The sequence below is a fragment of the Arachis hypogaea genome, chromosome 15 (assembly GCF_003086295.3).
Source record: "Arachis hypogaea cultivar Tifrunner chromosome 15, arahy.Tifrunner.gnm2.J5K5, whole genome shotgun sequence".
In the NCBI taxonomy this organism is placed as follows: domain Eukaryota; kingdom Viridiplantae; phylum Streptophyta; class Magnoliopsida; order Fabales; family Fabaceae; genus Arachis; species Arachis hypogaea.
In genome coordinates this window covers 139,660,595-139,680,195 of record NC_092050.1, presented here as the reverse complement: position 1 = coordinate 139,680,195, position 19,601 = coordinate 139,660,595, and the positions used below count along the sequence as shown (strand labels likewise).

The 19,601-nt window shown below is 32.9% G+C and overlaps 2 protein-coding genes across 9 annotated transcripts; both read left to right on the top strand.

Annotated features, from left to right (window-relative positions):
- The first annotated feature begins 1,261 nt into the window (after positions 1-1,261).
- Positions 1,262-16,579, top strand: LOC112750893 (uncharacterized). Of its 7 annotated transcripts, none has more exons than XM_072216941.1 (5): positions 1,296-3,027; positions 3,411-3,517; positions 4,056-4,087; positions 5,226-5,291; positions 11,985-12,221. In XM_072216941.1, the coding sequence occupies exon 1, from the start codon at positions 1,364-1,366 to the stop codon at positions 2,918-2,920; it is 1,557 nt and encodes a 518-aa protein (XP_072073042.1). In that variant the 5' UTR covers positions 1,296-1,363; the 3' UTR covers positions 2,921-3,027; positions 3,411-3,517; positions 4,056-4,087; positions 5,226-5,291; positions 11,985-12,221. The 7 variants fall into 7 exon arrangements, with proteins under 7 accessions (XP_072073043.1, XP_072073038.1, XP_072073042.1 ...); XM_072216940.1 differs by lacking the exon at positions 11,985-12,221 and adding an exon at positions 10,802-11,470; XM_072216939.1 differs by lacking the exon at positions 11,985-12,221 and adding an exon at positions 10,775-11,470.
- On the top strand, positions 14,986-18,410 carry LOC112750891 (uncharacterized). 2 transcript variants are annotated; one of them, XR_003176070.3, is made up of 5 exons: positions 14,986-16,738; positions 17,776-17,807; positions 17,911-18,013; positions 18,120-18,188; positions 18,329-18,410. XR_003176070.3 is itself a non-coding variant. In XM_029293274.2 (3 exons), exon 1 carries the CDS (start codon positions 15,074-15,076, stop codon positions 16,727-16,729), a length of 1,656 nt encoding a protein of 551 aa, XP_029149107.1. In that variant the 5' UTR covers positions 14,986-15,073; the 3' UTR covers positions 16,730-16,738; positions 17,776-17,807; positions 17,911-18,410. The 2 variants fall into 2 exon arrangements, 1 of the variants encoding a protein (XP_029149107.1); XM_029293274.2 differs by having other exon boundaries at positions 17,911-18,410.
- Positions 18,411-19,601: the final 1,191 nt, after the last annotated feature.

Genomic DNA, 19,601 nt, shown 5'->3' with positions numbered 1-19,601 from the left:
TTGAGAAAAAGACAAATAGGTTTCTAATTTTTTGTTCCGCGGACATTTTCGTTCCTAACCATTGAAAAATACTTTTAAGTCCGTCGCCTTCACAAAACTTGGACGGATCAGTCCCTCCTTCCAAATGTTTCCGTCGACCCAACGGAAAAGGCTGACGTGGCTCCCGTAATACTTGTCACGCGTACACGCGTACGCGTCGCTATAAATTCAGCAAATCTTCATTTCTTCATGAATTATCCACTTTGCATGCCTTTTTTCCATTTCTTTTAAGTCATTCTTGTCTTCAAAACTTTAAATCACTCAAACAAACATAAGGTTAATAGTCAAATTAGTCCCTAAAAGATAAGACATTTTTCAAATTTGTCCCTCAAATATTTTTCAATCAAATTGATCCGTCAAAGATTACGAATTAATCATATATGTCTTTCAATTACTCCACTCATAATTTTGGTCAATGATTGATGATGTGAAATGTTAACTAATAGCATATATGACACATAATAAGTTCAATTAGACGTTGACTAAATATATTTATGAAAATCTATCAATTTAGTCATTAGGTCATATTAGGAATATGAATTTTGTAATTGAAAAAAATGACTAAATTAATAAATTTTTATAAATATATTTGGTCAATATCCAATTAGGCATATAAGGTATTATATATGTTATCAATTAACGTTTTACAACATCAGTCTTTCAAAAAAATTGTTAATGGAGTGACTGGAGGACAAATATGATTAATTTACAATTTTTGAAGGACCAATTTGATTGAAAAAATCTTTCACGGATGAATTTGAAAAATGTCTTACCTTTTAAGGACTAATTTGACTATTAATCCAACAAACATATCAAGGCATCGAATGAGAGAAAATAATGTTTATTTGAGTGATTTAAAATTTTGAAGACAATAATGACTTGAAAGAAATGGAAAAAAACATGCAAAGTGAAGAATTTACGAAGAAGCGAGGATTTACTAAATTCATGGCGACGCGTAGGCGTGTGTCACGCGTACGCGTGATAAGGAAGTTTGCCAGGTGACGCGTACGCATGACAAGTATTACGGGAGCCACATCACGTCAGACTTTTCCGTTGAGTCAACAGAAGCATTTGGATGAAAAGAGTAAGAGACTAATCCGTCTAAATTTTATGAAGGTCAAAGACTTAAAAATATTTTTTAATAACGAAAAACAAAAATATCTGTTGGGCAAAACGTCATGCACTTATTTATTCTTTTCTCTAAAACCTTTCAAGTAGATCGTCTTTCTTTTTTTTTTTTTTCTCTCTGTTAAAAAAATACTATTTCCGCATAGTTAGCAAACTCCCTCAAACTCAGACAACAGCGAAAGTGCGAATCTCTAAAATGTTGTCATCCTCAACCTCAAGGATCACTCTCATTTTTAGGTATTCTCTTCTCCAAATCCCTAATTTTATTTCCTTCCCTTCCTCTTCATCCCTTCACTCTCATTCTGAGCCCCCATCCCTTCGCCAAGTTGATGAAGCTGTTCATTCCTTCACTCGCATGCTCTCTATGCGTCGCCCTCCTCCCATCATCCAATTTAACAAGATTTTGGGGTCTCTTGCCAAGAAGAAGCATTTCCACACCGCCGTTTCCCTTTTTCAGCAATTGCAAGTCAGGGGAATCGCTCCCAACTTATTTACTTTGAGTATCGTAATTAATTGTTGTTGCGGCATGGGTCGTATGACGCTTGCTTTCTCTGTATTGGCCAAGATTTTCAGAATGGATTATCAACCTGATACGGTAACATTGAATACACTCGTTAAAGGCCTCTTTCTCTGTGGTAGTGTTGAAAAAGCAGTGCGCTTTCATGACAGAGTGCTGGCTCATGGATTTCACTTTAATCAAGTCACTTATGGGACGTTGATCAATGGGCTCTGTAAGACCGGACACACATCAGCTGCTATTCAAATGTTGAGAAAGATCCCACGGTATGGCATTGCTCCTGATGTCTTCATGTACAGCGCAATTATTGATAGCCTCTGCAAGGATACACTTGTAAGTCAGGCTTTTCATTTATTCTCTGAGATGCTTGCTAAGGGAATTTCTCCTAATGTTATCACATACAGTTCTCTCATTTTTGGATTGTGTCTTGTGGGTCAATATAAGGAAGCCATTGATTTGTTAAGTGATATGGTGCTTAGAAACAGTACTCCAAATGTTCGTACCTATAGTATTTTGATTGATGGGCTATGCAAGGAAGGAAAGATCAAAGATGCTAAGAATGTGTTGGCTGTGATGACAAAACATGGTGTGAAACCAGATGTGGTTACTTATAGCAACTTAATTGATGGATATTGTTTGGTTAATCAGGTAAATAAGGCAAAATATATATTCAACACAATAGCCAAGAATAGAGTGTTTCCTAATGTTCGAAGTTACAATATCATGATTAATGGCTTCTGCAAAAGTAAAATGATCGATGACGCCTTGAATCTCTTCGAAGAGATGCGTCACAAGAACTTGGTTCCTGACAGGGTAACTTACAGTACTCTAATTGATGGCTTGGGAAAGTCAAGGAGAATCCATTGCGCCTTGGAGCTTCTTGAAAAGATGCATGATCGAGGTCAACCTGCTGATGTAGTCACTTATAATTCGTTGTTGGATGGGATGTTCAAAAACCAACAACCTAACGAGGCATTTATGTTATTCAATCAAATGAAAGAGTGTGCCATTGATCCAGATATATACACTTACAATATACTTATAGATGGCCTATGCAAAGGTGGAAGACTTATAGATGCAAAAGAGATTTTTCAAGATCTTTCCGTTAAAGGCTATCGTCCAAATGTGAGGACATACAATATTATGATCAATGGGCTCTGCAAAGAGGGCTTGTTTGAAGAAGCATTGGCACTCTTGTCAAAAATGAAAGCACTGGTTGCTTACCAAATGCTGTGACTTTTGAAACTGTTAAAAGTGCTTTGTTTGAAAAAGATGAGAATGACATGGCGGAGAAACTACTTTGGAAAATGGTTGCTAGAGGCTTATTGGATTGATAAAAGAATGTAAGATACATCAACTCGAATTGAAATTACATCTCATTGTTGCTGAATATGTATCATAGTTTTGTAAATTCTGTGTCTGTTGGGTCAGAGGACTTTGGCATTGCCATAACATTAATTAATTTTGCACTTTTGATTTTTGCAGTTGCTATCATCCTTTTTCATTCCACTACATTATTGATTCTTTAGATGATATTCCTAGTTATAGCTTACAGATTTAGTGTTTAAGATCTCTTTATAGCAATAGAGTGTTCTTTACTGTTATTCTATGGGATCATATATTTATCATGCTACAATCTAAGCAAAACTAAAAAGATTGAACATTTTATGATGTTGTTTGTTCTTTGCTATTTTGCCGTGCAACTTATTTTTCCTTATCTTTGTAGGTACTGTATATAAATCAAACTAATTCCTATGACTGTTTTATCATATAAGCAACCATGAACTATTGTTTATTGGATTGGATCCTCCAGGAATTGTCGTAAAAGGAAATGTAAGTACCTGTTAAGGATTTATTCTTAAGCTATATGGTTTTTCATTTCCATCTTAAAATTAAACCCACCTTCTAAAATGCATGTCCCCTCTTTTCATCATCCTGAGCAACATGGAGTTAAGGTTAATATGGTTCAATTGTCTCAAAATTTTTGGCCATTTACTTAATTATTGCTACTCAGTTGTAATGCTTGGAAATTGCTCCTGCTGAAAATATGTACATAAGGAAGTACTTTTCCAGAGGATGTTTTTCTCTTAATTCTTAGATAAATTACCTCATTATTTCTTGTCTAATATCCTGTGTAGACATTATTCCATTGTCTATTATTAGCATTTTAAAAAAACTCTTACTGGCTTGGAGTTTCATTGTGTGTTGTTGTGACAGAGGTGTTAAAAGTGAAACAATACAGAACTCGTTGAAATTGAATTTGATTTTATTTGGTGAATTTCTTTGCATTTATTTATTATTTTGATTAATGTTGTTCTGGAAGGATTACTTTTGATGACTCTGAAGTCTGAACTTTATATTTGCTATGCAGAGGAAGATACTGTTGAGATGGCCTCCGATACTGTAAGATTCTGTTTTCTTTTATTGCGATGTAGTTTCATTAAGCAAATTATTGCCATAATCAGTGAAACTCAGTTGATGTGACATATATCTCTTGAATCTACAGGCTCGAGGAATAAACCATTTGTATAACTGCAGTTTTTGAATGACATCTACAATAAAAAGAACAAAAATGTGTAGTTTTTTTTAAATAAGTTATTTTTAATAAAAATAATTAAAATAGTATAAAGTGAAATTACCTATTAATATTTTTATTTGACCCACTCTGTCAGACAATGTCTCAAGTGATGCAAATTCAAAATAGTATTGGAAAATGTTCAATTAAAAATACAATGTAAAAATACAATAAATATGTTTGTTTTGTACCTTTTCATCTAATATAATCATTTCTAAGCAAAGAAACTTTTTTTCATTTGTGGGTGTTAATGTTTTCCATAGACGAACTACACGAACTTTGATAAACCAATTGTCTGTTTGTTTGGTGATATTGTCCAAAGAATAATGCTCCATTGAGTAAGTTTGAGATGTGTAGTGCGAAAATAAATTTCTTGTGCTAAATTTGATGTTATTTTAAAAAATAGTGATAAGAATTTTATATAAGTAGTTTAAATAGTATGAGATTTAAATATTTGTAACGTAAAATTTATTATAATTAATAGATTATTATGACATTTGTACTATAGATGTTTATTATATTTAGTGAGTTATTTATAAAAATTAATAAATTAATTATTGGGGTTATAAATTTATTTTATTGTTTATAAAGGTAAAATATAATAAGGTGATTGCTATGGTGCCTAAAAGTGTTTGCCTAACTTACCAAAAAAGGTTAAAAATCAATATTTAATTTTAAAAGTATAAAAATAAATAATTACTAAATATTCAAAAGTTACCATAAAAAATAAGTTAGGCAAAAATTAGGCATCAAAATATAGGCACCATAGAATTCACCATATAATAAATATAGGAATATGAATTCTTGTAAGTTACAAATTTGGTTAGACACTATTAATTTCTAATTATTGTCATTGATAATTTTGCAGCCTAATTTTCATATTGTATATTTTTTTGTATATTTTATTTTTTTGCTGATTTGAAAATAATAGTTGATTTGACAAAAAATGAGTGGTTGATTCTATAGTTTTGCCAAGTAAGCGATATGGCTGACATGACATTAGTAGGAGGAGAAAGATATCGCAAAAGTAATGTGAGTAAACTTATCCATCTACTTTTATATATTAAGAATAGATGTGTTAATAACAGTAGTTTTGTTTGCTAGTTGTGCTTCGATCATAAATAAATTTATTTTCTTAATGAATATTAATTTTATTGTGAAATTTTATATTACCTTTAAAATTTTAGCGTAACTAAGTTTAATTTCTACATTTTGAAATAAATTTAATAAAAAAATTAAAATATAAATCACATTACTATTACAAAATTACTTTATTAACATAATTAGTGGTGCTTAGTTGAACAATTAAATTTAGCTTCTAATGATATTAAAGTTAACCTATTTTATTATCTTGTGTCTTCATAGAATTCACAAGACCCACATAAAAATCTAACCATTGAAAAAGAAGATTGATTACAATGGGTGTATTCATTTTAACAAATATTTTTCTATCTAATACTATAAAAAAATACACTGGCCACCTTAAATTACTACAGGTTCAACTTCCCTCAACAGTGATAGAATGCTTAAATTGAGATATTTTCAGACTACAGTATTAGTCAAACAAACATTCAATGAAACACTCATCTGTGTCTTCTCATTTTGAGTATATTTATACATAAAGAAAAAAAAAAAGAAGAAAAGAAGAGTTGAAATAGCAAGAGCGATAAAATTCATGATTCTTATAATTTTGTGTAGCCATCTATATATAGTAGATCAGAAGACTATGATTATCTAATGAATTTAATTTGTATTTATTAGAGTTAAGAATGGTTTTGGTCCCAAAGGTTTTCAGCCAGAATCGAAACCGTCTCTCATCTAATTTTCGATTTAGAATCATCCTTAACGTTTTTTTCGTATTAAAATCGTCCTTTTTAATAAATTTTTTTTTTATAAATGACAAAACTTTTCTTCTTTTATAAATTGTTATTTTAAATAAAAAATATAAAATTAAAAAGAAAGAAAGAAAAGACATGAGGGGGAGGGGAGAAAGGGAAAGGACGCGGGGGGTGGGGGGAAGGGGGAAGGGGAAAGGGGGGTGGGGGGAGAGGAGGGGGACGGCGCCGGCGCTCCTCACCGTTGCGTTCTCGCGTTCGCTCCGTCGTGCATGACAGTGAGCTTTCTGTAGGAACGCGAGGTATCTGACCTCTGGCTTGGGAACGACCTCTGCCTTAGGAAACCACCGTTGAAGTCCCTCTCTGCTTCCTCCAACATCGCACACGCCTTGGCTGCTCTCAACAATTCCGAAGACAACATCAGTGTCTGGACCTGCGATCATTGCAGCAAGAAGGAAGAAGAAGGAAAAGTAGAAGGAGGAGAGTGCTGTAGATGTGTTGGCAAAGTGTGCATGGTTGATATTGTTTGCTTCCTTTCCAGGGAAGACAACCTCTTGTCTCCCTCTCAAGCTCTCAAAGCTTCTCTTTCTGTTATTCTCACTCAACCTTTCTCTCTGCTTCTGCTTGAAATGTTAGACCTCATATTTTTCTTTAATTTTCTGAATCTGAAATTTTAACTCATAGTAGATAAAGTGAATTTAGATTTTAATTACTGAGACTTGTTTACTGGAAGCAATTAATCTGATTCTCCAAGGAGCACAAATTATAGCAGCAAGAAGAAAGAGTGGGGTGGGGGTGGGGGTGGGGGGGGGAGAGGAAACGCGTTTTGGGGGTTGGGGGGAGGGGGAGCCGAAAGGAAACGTGAAGGAGGAGGGGAGGGAGAGGGGAAAGGGGAAAGGAAGAGTGGGAAGGGGGGAGGGGGAGGGGGACGGCGCCGGCTAAGCTTGGAGGGGGACCCCGCCGGCGCTGCTTCTTCCTCTATGACTCTCTACTTCTTCTTCTACTTGAGCCTCTGCTTCTTCTTCTGTTACTGACAAGGTTCGGAAAACCGGACCGGTCATCAAACTGCTCTAATTACTGGTTCACTGATCCAACTGGTCTAACCGGTGGTTCAACCGAAAAACCGTTTTAAAATAAAATAAATAAATAAATTATAAATAAACATCCTAAAATATAATTATAGTATAACATAAATATTAAAATAGTTTTCAAATTTAAAAAACTACATTAAATGTCATAAATTAGGAGCCATCAGCAAAACCAGCAATTAGAAAATAAAGCCAGCAATTACAAAACACTAAACCTTCACCCAGCAATTACAAACAAAGCTAGCAAAACCAACACAACCAGCAACTACAAATCAAAGCAAAACCAGCAACTACAACACAATGAAAACAGAGTAGCATTCAGCAACAACCATTACAAAACAGCAGCATAACAACAACAGTGCCATAACAAAACAGCAGCATAACAACAACAGCACCTTAACAAGTCACTAATCAGAAATTCCAAATTTAATTAGCAATCCTATTCTTGTTTCGTGCATTTAATTACTCATAAACAAAACTCAACTCCACCTGAATTGTTAATTTAACCTTGGTCTTATGGAATCATAAATAAGAATACATTACATTGCTCTTTCTCCTAAAATTCAGGCAACAACACATGATTTCACAGTTTAAAACTTTATTCACCAGCTTCTCTTCTGATGCTGTGACTGGGAAGCAACAAATTCAGCAACAAGCAACAAATTTAACAAATCCTAGTAAAGTCCCGATTTACAGCAAAAAGGCAAATTTATTGATTACCGATTCAGCAACATACAGAAACACAGGAGAAGGGAAATCTGGAAAAGAGAGAACACCAAACCAAAACATTAACCAATAATCACAAAACACTAAACTTTCACCCAGCAATTACAAACAAAGCCATCAATTACAAACATTAGCATATTATAAAACATTCCAAAACACTAAACCTTCACCCAGCAAAACCAGCAACTACAAACAAAGCCATCAGTAAATTTGAACAAAACCATAGTTAGAATTTAGAAAAATCAATGTCTAATCTTATTATTTATAAACATATTCAAAAAGGACGGATACCCATAAATTTAGCATGATTTTGAAGCAACAGACGCAAATGAAATCAGTGGTAACATGATGGCAAGGCACGACAGAGGCAGCAACAGAGGTAGCAGCACTGGCGGCTGTCTTCGAGCTCAAACACGGCGGAAGCAACAAAGGCTTCACCCTTCGCGCGCCTCCTCCCGCGACCTCCACCCCTTCTTTTCCCTTCGCAGCACGATGCAACGACGGCAGAGGAATGTGGAGCAAATGCGACGCGACGGCAGAGACGAGCTGCGACGACGCTGAAACAGTAGGGACGACGGTTGGACCAGATTCGACGGCGGAGGTGACACAGCTTGAAGAGGAGAGTGATCGAGGTTAGGGTTTGAGCAGACGAAGACCAGCGAGGCAGCGAATGACGGCGAGCTCGAGGAAGATGCACTAATTTCCGAATGAGGGAGAAGCGCGGACGATCGGACGAAAACACGGTGGTGCTTGAGAGCAACGAACGGCGACGCTGAGCCCTGTGGCGGTGGAGGACATGTAATCTAGGGTTGTGTTTTGGGGAGAAAGATTGAAGAATGGCTCGAGGGGTTGAGGCTATGGAGACCTGGGCGTTTCATTTTATAATAGAACGGAAAACGACGCCGTTTTTCAAAACCGGTCGGGTCCCGGTTCGGTCCGACCGACCGGTTCTCGGCCGGTTCAGCGGTTTGAGAACGATTTTGATTCTAGCAGTTTTTTATGTCGAACCAAACCGTTTAAGTCACCGGTTTGCGGTTAAATCGGTCGGACCGGCCGATCCGGTCCGGTTTTCAGAACCTTGGTTATTGTCTCTGCTTCTATTTCTGTGACTGCTTCAGTTTCTGATTTTGATTTGTTTTTTGATTTTATTGTTGTTGTGTGTTGATTTTGTTGTTGAGTTGAATTTCTGATTGTTTGATTTGTTGAAATGTTGTCTTTCTTGGTAGTGGAGGTAACGATGGTAGTGGTGGAGGCAAAAGTGGTGGTGGTGATGAAAATAAAGGTACTCATAGTAGTGAAGGGCATTTTTGTCCAAAAAAAGTTAAAAGGACGATTTTAATACGAAAAAAAACGTTAAGGACGATTCTAAATCGAAAATTAGATGAATGACGGTTTCGATTCTGGCGCTCAACTTTAGGGATCAAAACCATACTTACCCCTATTTATTACATTCAATTTGAATAAGTAAAAAATAATTTTATTTTAGTTTAGTTCTTAATTCACATGATTTAAATTTGGCTCAATATATATATATATATATATATATATATATATATATATATATATATATATATTTGTTGTCTATTTTATTCATAGATTTACAATTTTAATGACTAATAAATTAATCAAATTAATTAATTAGTACACATAATAAATTTGGTTTAATAAATTAAAATAAATAAATTAAAAATACTAACAGAACATTAAAAAAATAAATTAAGAAATACTACCAAATTAAATTGATATAAATTATAATAAATTATGTGATATTTAAATATCTAATCAAATCAATTAGTTAATATATTTGGTTTATCGTAATAATTTGTATTTAATGAGTTAAAAAAAATAAATTAAAAATATGTCACGTCAGTTTTATCATTAAGTACAGAAATTTAATTTTTATATAATAAAATATATAGATAATGACAATGATAGAATAATTAGTGATTTTTTTCAACGGATGGGCCTCGAGACCCTTTTTGTGAGTGTTTTTATTGATTGTTCTTACTATATTTTTTGTCTGCTTGTTTTGATTTTATTTTTGAAATAATGTATATTAAAATTTCTTTGGGTAGTTTATTTATCAGGACTCAGATTTGGTCTTCTGCAAATTTTTTATGATATGTCCAAAACTTCAAATACTATCTATTAATGTTTAGAAATACATCATATTGTTCAATGAATTTACATTAAAAAAATGAATTGAAATTAACAAACTTAAAGAGAGTCATTGTTTCTTAGTGACAAATTATTATTTAGCGTCCCTAATTTTAATAATAATAACTAATAGCTATGGGGTGCAATATTTTATTCGGTGATAATTTTTTATTTATTTCATTCAATTTTTTTTAATGATAAGTTGATTTGTCAATATTGTTTGATAAATTTTTAAATATAAATAAATAATTATCAAGAAGCATAAACAAAAATTAACTCTAATTAATTGTTAGAGCATGAATATTGTCTAAGTATAAATTTTTCAGTATATTCTTTCCTAGCATAATATTAAATATTTTTGGTCTTCCACTTTACTCAAAAAATATATAGTAGAATTGGACAAAATTTTACAAACAGATGTATATTAGGTGTACCAACAAAATGATGGCAAGTGTGATGCTGAATTTTGTTAGGAAGACAATAAAAAATTTTGACAATGTGTATAATAAATTTTAAATTTGGTCCAATACAAGAAAAAAAAAAAAGAAATCAAACAACCATTTGTAATTGTATATACTTAAACTGAATCAAACAAAAATTGAATCAAACAAAATAACCATCCAATTTTTGAGATTAGCTACGTTTGCATGTACAAAAACGGGAGCATACTAAATTAATTGCTTGCATAATTATTGTTGTGCTATCCTAGGTTGATCTTGGACCTATACCTATATAGGGGAGGCAACATCGTTGAAGGCTGCGGCCATGGCGGTCTTGGGCTGCGCGACGGATGCAACGTGTGCAAAGGGAGTGTCTCCATTTACAATTTTACGAAGCGTGATGGATGTATGAAAACAACACACTCGTGTGTCCCTATACGTCGCAAATGACGACGTTGAGAGAGAGAGAAACTGCCGGCGCGGGGAAGGACTGCACGACTAGCGCGATGCAGGACTATGGAAACGACGCAAATTGCGCGATAGTGTTGCTAGGCGTTCGTGGTGCGCACGTTGACATGAGCTATAGGCGACGGGGGTTGCTGTCTGTGGCGGCGCAGTAATGGTGAGAGAGGAAAAGACTGGACGAGAAGATAGTGACATCAGATGGGGGAGAAGGAGGTCGTTTTTAGGATTTACGTAACTGTTACAAATCCTTATTATTAAAACATGGTTTGTAGTTTTGTTGTCTGTTATCAGCTACACCTGTCATGAAAGATTTGGTGATTCTAATGCCAAGTACAACTATTTCTACACCTATTTCTTTGGTATTTTCTAAATCTTCTCTGCATTGTGATGAGTGGGGTTAGAATAAAGAATTAAAAGTGAAACAATGTTGTACAGATTGAAATTGCATTTGTTCTTGAAGAATATTTTTGAATGCTAATACAATTTCTTTTGGGATCAAATGTTGAACATTATATAGCCTCTGTGTTAAGTGCTGATTAACTTATTCTATAAAACTGATATTGACCTTGTATTGGTGGTTGAGTATTTGGATTCTTATCATGGATATCATCTTTGTTCCATACTTACTGATTGCTAGGTGCACTCAAGCATGTTAAGTTGAAGCATGGCACAGACAATATTAAAGATCTCTAGTATGAATTTTCCTTTATACATAATTGCGAGACACTTGATTTAATATTTTGTCAGCTTATTTGGTTTCTAGTTGAACCCACCATTCGATTATAAGCTTCAAATTCAGTTTTAGATGAAAGTGAAAAATAGCTACTTTCACAAAAATCACTCTTCAGATTAGACTAATAAACATAAAATGAATTGATCTCAAACAAGATAGAATATGGTTGATGCTGCTATAAACTTTGAGGAATCAATCTTAGCATCATAATGAAATTAGGTTGTTCATGTACTATTTATTGGGAGGGGTTGTGACTGGATGATAGTCTTTAATTACTGCAGAGATCTGAATTTGCTGAAATAATGGCGGTGTTGAAGGCATTGCAGAAGCAGATCGGTGGTTCTCAAGTGTCGAGAACCAGAGACCTGGTAGGAGATTTGGTTGTGCATTGTGATTATGAATAGAATATGTATCAATAACCAAGGCAAGACCATTGGAGTTACCAAGAACTATGAACACATTGTTGATGTTAAAAAGATATGAATTTCAAAATTAATCATTAACTAGTATTTTTTTTCTGTACTGTTATTACGGGAATACAAATCATTTGAAACTACGTCGACTTTATCTTAATTTATAGATTTATAGATTAAGACAAAAAAAAAAATATTTGTTGAATCAAATTATTTTTATAAAAAGATCATATAAGAAAAAGTTCCTATTAGCTAAATTATATGTAATAAATATTTAAAAAAATAAAAGTAAAAATATAAATTAAAAAGATAAATGGTACAAATTTAAAACTAAATATAAAAAGTATGCATACAATAATAAAATATTTATGTAAATAATATTACGAAATTATTTTTAATTATATTTAATTATAAATTTAATATATATCTTATAATTTTGTGAATCTATTTGAATTATGTTATTTTATTAATTTTATTTTTTGTAGAATAGAAATATAGAAAGAGATAGAGAATAAGAGAGAAAGAGAAAGATAAAGAAAAAGAAGAAAGTGAGTTTGTTAATTTTGGAGGAAAAGATTTTATTATAATTGTAATGAAAGAATACCACGTGATACATTTTAGTATATCAAATTAGTAATATCAAATATAAATTATAAATTATATATAGAGTGGGAAGGGTAGAGAGAAATAGAGAAGGAGAGAGAGGTAGATAAAAATATGGGGGAAGGGAATTTATTAATTTTGGAGGAAAGATTTCATCTTAATTTTAATGAGAGAGTATCATGTGATATTTTGGTTGTTAAATTAGTAATATAATATAGTTATATTTTAATTTCAATATTTCAATTTTAATTACAATTAGAGAATATAATATTATATATTTTTGTTGTTAAATTTATAATTAGTTATTGATAATCATATATAAAAGAGATAGAGTGGGTATACAAATAAGAGAAATAGAGTGGTTGAAGGAATGAGAGAGATAGAGAAAGAGAGAGAAGAAGGAGGAGAGAACTCTTTAATTTTGGAAGAAAAATTTTGATTTCAATTATAATAAGAATGACATGTGGCATATTTTGATTGTAAAATTAGTAATATATAGTGGCTAATAGATATAATAAATACTTTTTAACTATTGTTAATAATTTTAGTCGCTTTACATGGATTATTTATCAGACTCAGATTTGGTCTTCTGCAAATTTTTTATGATATGTCCAAAACTTCAAATACTATCTATTAATGTTTAGAAATACATCATATTGTTCAATGAATTTACATTAAAAAAATAATTGAAATTAACAAACCTAAAGAGAGTCATTGTTTCTTAGTGACAAATTATTATTTAGCGTCCCTAATTTTAATCATAATAACTAATAGCTATGGGTGTAATATTTTACTCGGTGATAATTTTTTATTTATTTTATTGAATTTTTTTTAATAATAAGTTGATTTGTCAATATTGTTTGATAAATTTTTAAATATAAATAAATAATTATCAAGAAACATAAACAAAAATTAACTCTAATTAATTGTTAGAACATGAATATTGTCTAAGTATAAATTTTTTAGTATATTCTTTCCTAGCATAATATTAAATATTTTTGGTCTTCCACTTTACTCGAAAACATATATAGTAGAATTGGACAAAATTTTACAAACAGATGTATATTAGGTGTATCAACAAAATGATGGCAAGTGTGATGCTGAATTCTGTTAGGAAGATAATAAAAAATTTTGATAATGTGTATAATAAGTTTTAAATTTGGTCCAATACAAAAAAAAAAAAAAGAAATCAAACAACCATTTGTAATTGTATATACTTAAATTAAATCAAACAAAAATTGAATCAAACAAAATAATCATCTAATTTTTGAGATTAACTACGTTTGCATGTACAAAAACGGGAGCATACTAAATTAATTGCTTGCATAATTATTGTTGTGCTATCCTACGTTGATCTTGGACCTATACCTATATAGGGGAGGCAACATCGTTGAAGGCTGCGGCCATGGCGGTCTTGGACTGCGCGATGGATGCAACGTGTGCAAAGGGAGTGTCTTCATTTACAATTTTACGAAGCGTGTTGGATGTATGAAAACAACACACTCGTGTGTCCCCTATACGTCGCAAATGACGACGTTGAGAGAGAGAAATTGCCGGCGCGGGGAAGGACTGCACGACTAGCGCGATGCAGGACTACAGAAACGACGCAAATTGCGCGATAGTGTTGCTAGGCATTCGTGGTGCGCACGTTGGCGTGAGGTATAGGCGACAGGGACTGCTGTCTGTGGCGACGCAGTACTGGTGAGAGAGGAAAAGACTGGACGAGAAGACAGTCACATCCAAGGTAGAAAAAATTGAGATTTTACGTGAAATCGAAAAAGTAAATAAAAAACGTAAAACGTAAAATCTTAACAAGATTTAAATCGTAAAATCGTCAGACTTAGTACAAATTTCGTAAAATCGATAAACTCATTTAAAATCGTAATATCGGAAGATTTTAAGAGTTAAATCGAGATTCTAGCTACCATGACTCACATCAGATAGGGGAGAAGGAAGTTGTTTTTAGGATTTACGTAACTGTTGCAAATCCTTATTTATTTTTTATTTGATTTTAATTTCAATTTTATCCATATTATACACATTGTACATTAAATTCATTAACTTTCTATACTTTCTCGTCCTAAAATTATCGATAGATACTATACTTTTAGAAGAATAACATATCCCTTTGTTATTATTATTAATATATTTAATTATTTTATTAATATTTATAATTTTATCAAATTTTCAATTAAATCTTTATAATTTAAAATTTTGTAATGCAATCTATATATTAGATTAAAACTTTCAATTAGATCCCGTTTTTTTTTTTTTTTTCTCTTAGAAAATACTATTTCCGCAGAGTTAGCAAACTCCTTCAAACTTAGACAACAGCGAAAGTGCAAATCTCTAAAATGTTGTCATCCTCAACCTCAAGAATCACTTTCATTTTTAGGTATTCTCTTCTCCAAATCCCTAATTTTGTTTCCTTCCCTTCCTCTTCATCTTCATTCTCATCCCTTCACTCTCATTCTACTCGCCAAGTTGATGAAGCTGTTGATTCCTTCACTCGCATGCTCTCTATGCGTCGCCCTCCATCAGTAATCCAATTTAACAAGATTTTGGGGTCTCTTGCCAAGACCAACCATTTCCCCACTTCCATTTCCCTTTTTCGGCAATTGCAATCCAGAGGAATCGCTCCCGACTTATTTACTTTGAGCATCGTAATTAATTGTTGTTGCGGCGTGGGTCGTATGATGCTTGCTTTCTCTGTATTGGCCAAGATTTTCAGAATGGATTATCAACCTGATACGGTAACATTGAATACACTCGTTAAAGGCCTCTTTCTCTGTGGTAGTGTTGAAAAAGCGGTCCGCTTTCATGACAGAGTGCTGGCTCATGGATTTCAGTTTAATCAAGTCACTTATGGGACCTTGATCAATGGGCTCTGTAAGACCGGACACACGTCAGCTGCTATTCAAGTGTTGAGAAAGATCCCACGGTATGGCATTGCTCCTGATGTCTTCATGTACAGCGCAATTATTGATAGCCTCTGCAAGGATACACTTGTAAGTCAGGCTTTTCATTTATTCTCTGAAATGCTTGCTAAGGGAATTTCTCCTAATGTTATCACATACAGTTCTCTCATTTTTGGATTGTGTCTTGTGGGTCAATATAAGGAAGCCATTGATTTGTTAAGTGATATGGTGCTTAAAAACATTACTCCAAATGTTTATACCTATAGTATTTTGATCGATGGGCTATGCAAGGAAGGAAAGATCAAAGATGCTAAGAGTGTATTGGCTGTAATGGCAAAACATGGTGTGAAACCAGATGTAGTTACTTATACCAGCTTAATGGATGGATATTGTTTGGTTAATCAGGTAAATAAGGCAAAATATATATTCAACACAATGGCCCAAATTAGAGTGTCACCCAATGTTCAAAGTTACAGTATCATGATTAATGGCTTGTGCAAAAGTAAAAGGATTGATGAAGCCTTGAATCTCTTTGAAGAAATGCATCGTAAGTACTTGGTTCCAAACACGGTAACTTACAACACTCTTATTGATGGCTTGAGCAAATCAAAGAGAATCTCTTGTGCTTTGGAGCTTCTTGTCAAGATGCACGAAAGAGGTCCACCTGCTGATGTAGTCACTTACAATTCCTTGTTGGATGGGATGTTCAATATCAAACAAGTTGACAAGGCACTTATGTTATTCAAGCAAATGAAAGAGAGTGGCATTGATCCAGATATGTTCACGTATGGTATACTTATTGATGGCCTATGCAAAGGTGGAAGACTTATAGATGCAAAAGAGATTTTTCAAGATCTTTCCGTGAAAGGCTATCGTCCAAATGTGAGGACATACAATATTATGATCAATGGGCTCTGCAAAGAGGGCTTGTTTGAAGAAGCATTGGCACTCTTGTCAAAAATGGAAGGCAATGGTTGCTTACCAGATGCTGTGACTTTTGAAACTGTTATCCGTGCTTTGTTTGAAAAAGATGAGAATGACATGGCGGAGAAACTTCTTCGGGAAATGGTTGCTAGAGGCTTATTGAATTGATAAAAGAAGGTAAGATACGTCAACTCAAATTGAAATTACATCTCATTGTTGCTGAATATGTATCATAGTTTTGTAAATTCTGTGTCCGTTGGGTCAGAGGACTTTGGCAATGCCATAACATTAATTAATTTTGCACTTTCGATTTGCAATTGCTATCATCCTTTTTAATTCCACTACTTTATTGATTCTTTAGATGATATTCCTAGTTATAACTTACAGATTTAGTGTTTAAGATCTCTTTATAGCAATAGAGTGTCCTTTTCTGTTATTCTATGAGATCATATATATATCATGCTACAATCTAAGCAAAACTAAAAAGATTGAACATTTTGTGTTGTTGTTTGTTCTCTGCTATTTTGCCGTGCAACTTATTTTTCCTTATCTTTCTAGGTACCGTATATAAATCAAACTAATTCCTATGACTGTTTTATCATATAAGCAACCATGAACTATTGTTTATTGGATTGGATCCTCCAGGAATTGTCGTAAAAGGAAATTTAAGTACCTATTAAGGATTTATTCTTAAGCTATATGGTTTTCCATTTCCATCTTAAAATTAAACCCACCTTCCAAAATGCATGTCCCCTCTTTTCATCATCCTGAGCAACATCGAGTTAAGGTTAATATGGTTCAGTTGTCTCAAAATTTTTGGCCATTTACTTAATTATTGCTACTCAGTTGTAATGCTTGGAAATCCCTCCTGCTGAAAATATGTACATTTTGAAGTACTTTTCCAGAGGATGTTTTTCTCTTAATTCTTAGATAAATTACCTCATTATTTCTTGTCTAATATTCTGTGTAGACATTATTCCATTGTCTCTGACTCTCTGATTATTAGCATTTTAAAAAAACTCTTACTGGCTTGGAGTTTCATTATGTGTTGTTGTGACGGAGGTGTTAAAAGTGGAACAATACAGAACTCTTTGAAACTGAATTTGATTTTATTTGGTGAATTTCTTTGCATTTATTTATTATTTTGATTAATGTTGTTCTGGAAGGATTACTTTTAATGACTCTGAAGTCTGAACTTTATATTTGCTATGCAGAGGAAGATACTGTTGAGATGGCCCACGATACTGTAAGATTCTGTTTTCTTTTATTGCGTTGTAGTTTCATTAAGCAAATTATTGCCATAATCAGTGAAACTCAGTTGATGTGACATATATCTCTTGAATCTACAGGCCCGAGGAATAAACCATTTGCACAACTGCACTCCAGTGATTGTACACCATGATTTGAAGTCACTAACTAAATTTTCTTGTTGATAAAAATTGGGTTGTGAAGGTGTCAACTAATTGTCATGATTGAATTTTCTTGATAGCATGCTGATAGCTACCTGTAGATATGGTTTAATTGTTTTTTTTCACCCTTTCTTTTTTCTTTCGAATAGGTATGTGATTTTGGCTTATCAAGAATGAAGCACAGTAAATTCCTTTCTTCCAGATCAACTGCAGGAACAGTAAGCTGTCATAATCCTCATTTCTAAGCTCAAATACTGTGTCATACCCTCTGCCTTCTGAATTATTCATTCTTTCATGTTCTTGTTCTATATTTTGCTGCATATTTTTTATGTTCGTTGTGCTTTATATTCTTCTGAAGATATACAAACATACACAAATGGAGGCATTTGCTATTATCAACAAAAAATTTGGGAAACCAGGAGCTTTTTGCCGTTTAAAAATTCATTATGTTTGGCATGTTATATTAATCCTTTTGTGATGATGAATACCTAAATAGGCTAACACAAGTGGTAATTATTTGATTTGTTTAAAGATAATGTTCTAGGTTTGATCCTTAAAACTAAATGTATGGCGTATGCTAATGTTTTGTGGCAAATTTCTCAAAAGGGTTCTAGCCAAGAAGTTAAAACCAAAAGCAATGACAGAACAAACTATTTAGAAAGATAGTTGCATAAAAAAAAATTGTGTTTATTTTAATTTTTTTCTTTCTTGATATTTTTTCTGTTATAGAAGCACATACAAATGCACCAAAGTATTAGAAGTTAGAAAGCATAATTTTTCAATCGACATTTTTATCCATAATTATACCTCATTTGTGAATTGAAAAAGGAGAGGTAGAAAAGCAGATGAAATGAAAGAAAGTTAGATGATATATTCAACCAGGCTAGAAATGAAGCTTTTCTCCTCCTTGTATGCACATTTGGAATTTGGAAATATTAAGCTACTAGTTATATAGAATGCACCACAATATAATTTTCATAGGCAAGATACTTAACATTGTAAAATGATCATTCACTCTAAGAATGGTGGGAATAAACTAAACCTGCCAAAGGGAATGTAGAGAGCTCCAAACTGAATTAACTTGTACCTTAAACATAGAAATGACCAGAATTTGCATAATAAATACACAAGGATATGACCATAGTAATAAATGGAGAAGTAGCACTTTAACATTGTTGGAATGCTTTTTATCTTCAAAATCAGAATTTAAAATACCTAGACAACCGACTTTTCTATCATAGCAGAATGTCAAATGACACAAGTACTTACATGCTCATCATTCCAATGCACATTTTAATGCTTCACCTTAGCAGTTCTCAATCTCTTCAGAGTTCAGACTTCCTTCATGTATTGCTGAAATTCAAATGGAATATCGAAATTAGGCTTGCAAAGAAAATAGCTAGTTTCATATTAGCTAAACCATAGTAAGCACATGGCGACCTAAAATTATAAACTAGAAATAAAAAATTTATTTTATCTAATGAGTGTCAACTAGTTGCATGTTTTAATCAACAAACAAAGAATTTATTAAAGTACCATTCGTTAATGAAATGTTCGAGCAGTAAGGTATCAATTGTTAAACTAGATGTGAAGTTTAACAACTCAATACAATTTTCAAAGCAGAGCTAGTA

Excerpts from the sequence above, each read along its gene's own strand:
- LOC112750893 (XM_072216943.1), top strand. The coding sequence starts at position 1,364 with ATGTTGTCATCCTCAACCTCAAGGATCACTCTCATTTTTAGGTATTCT.
- LOC112750891 (XM_029293274.2), top strand. The coding sequence starts at position 15,074 with ATGTTGTCATCCTCAACCTCAAGAATCACTTTCATTTTTAGGTATTCT.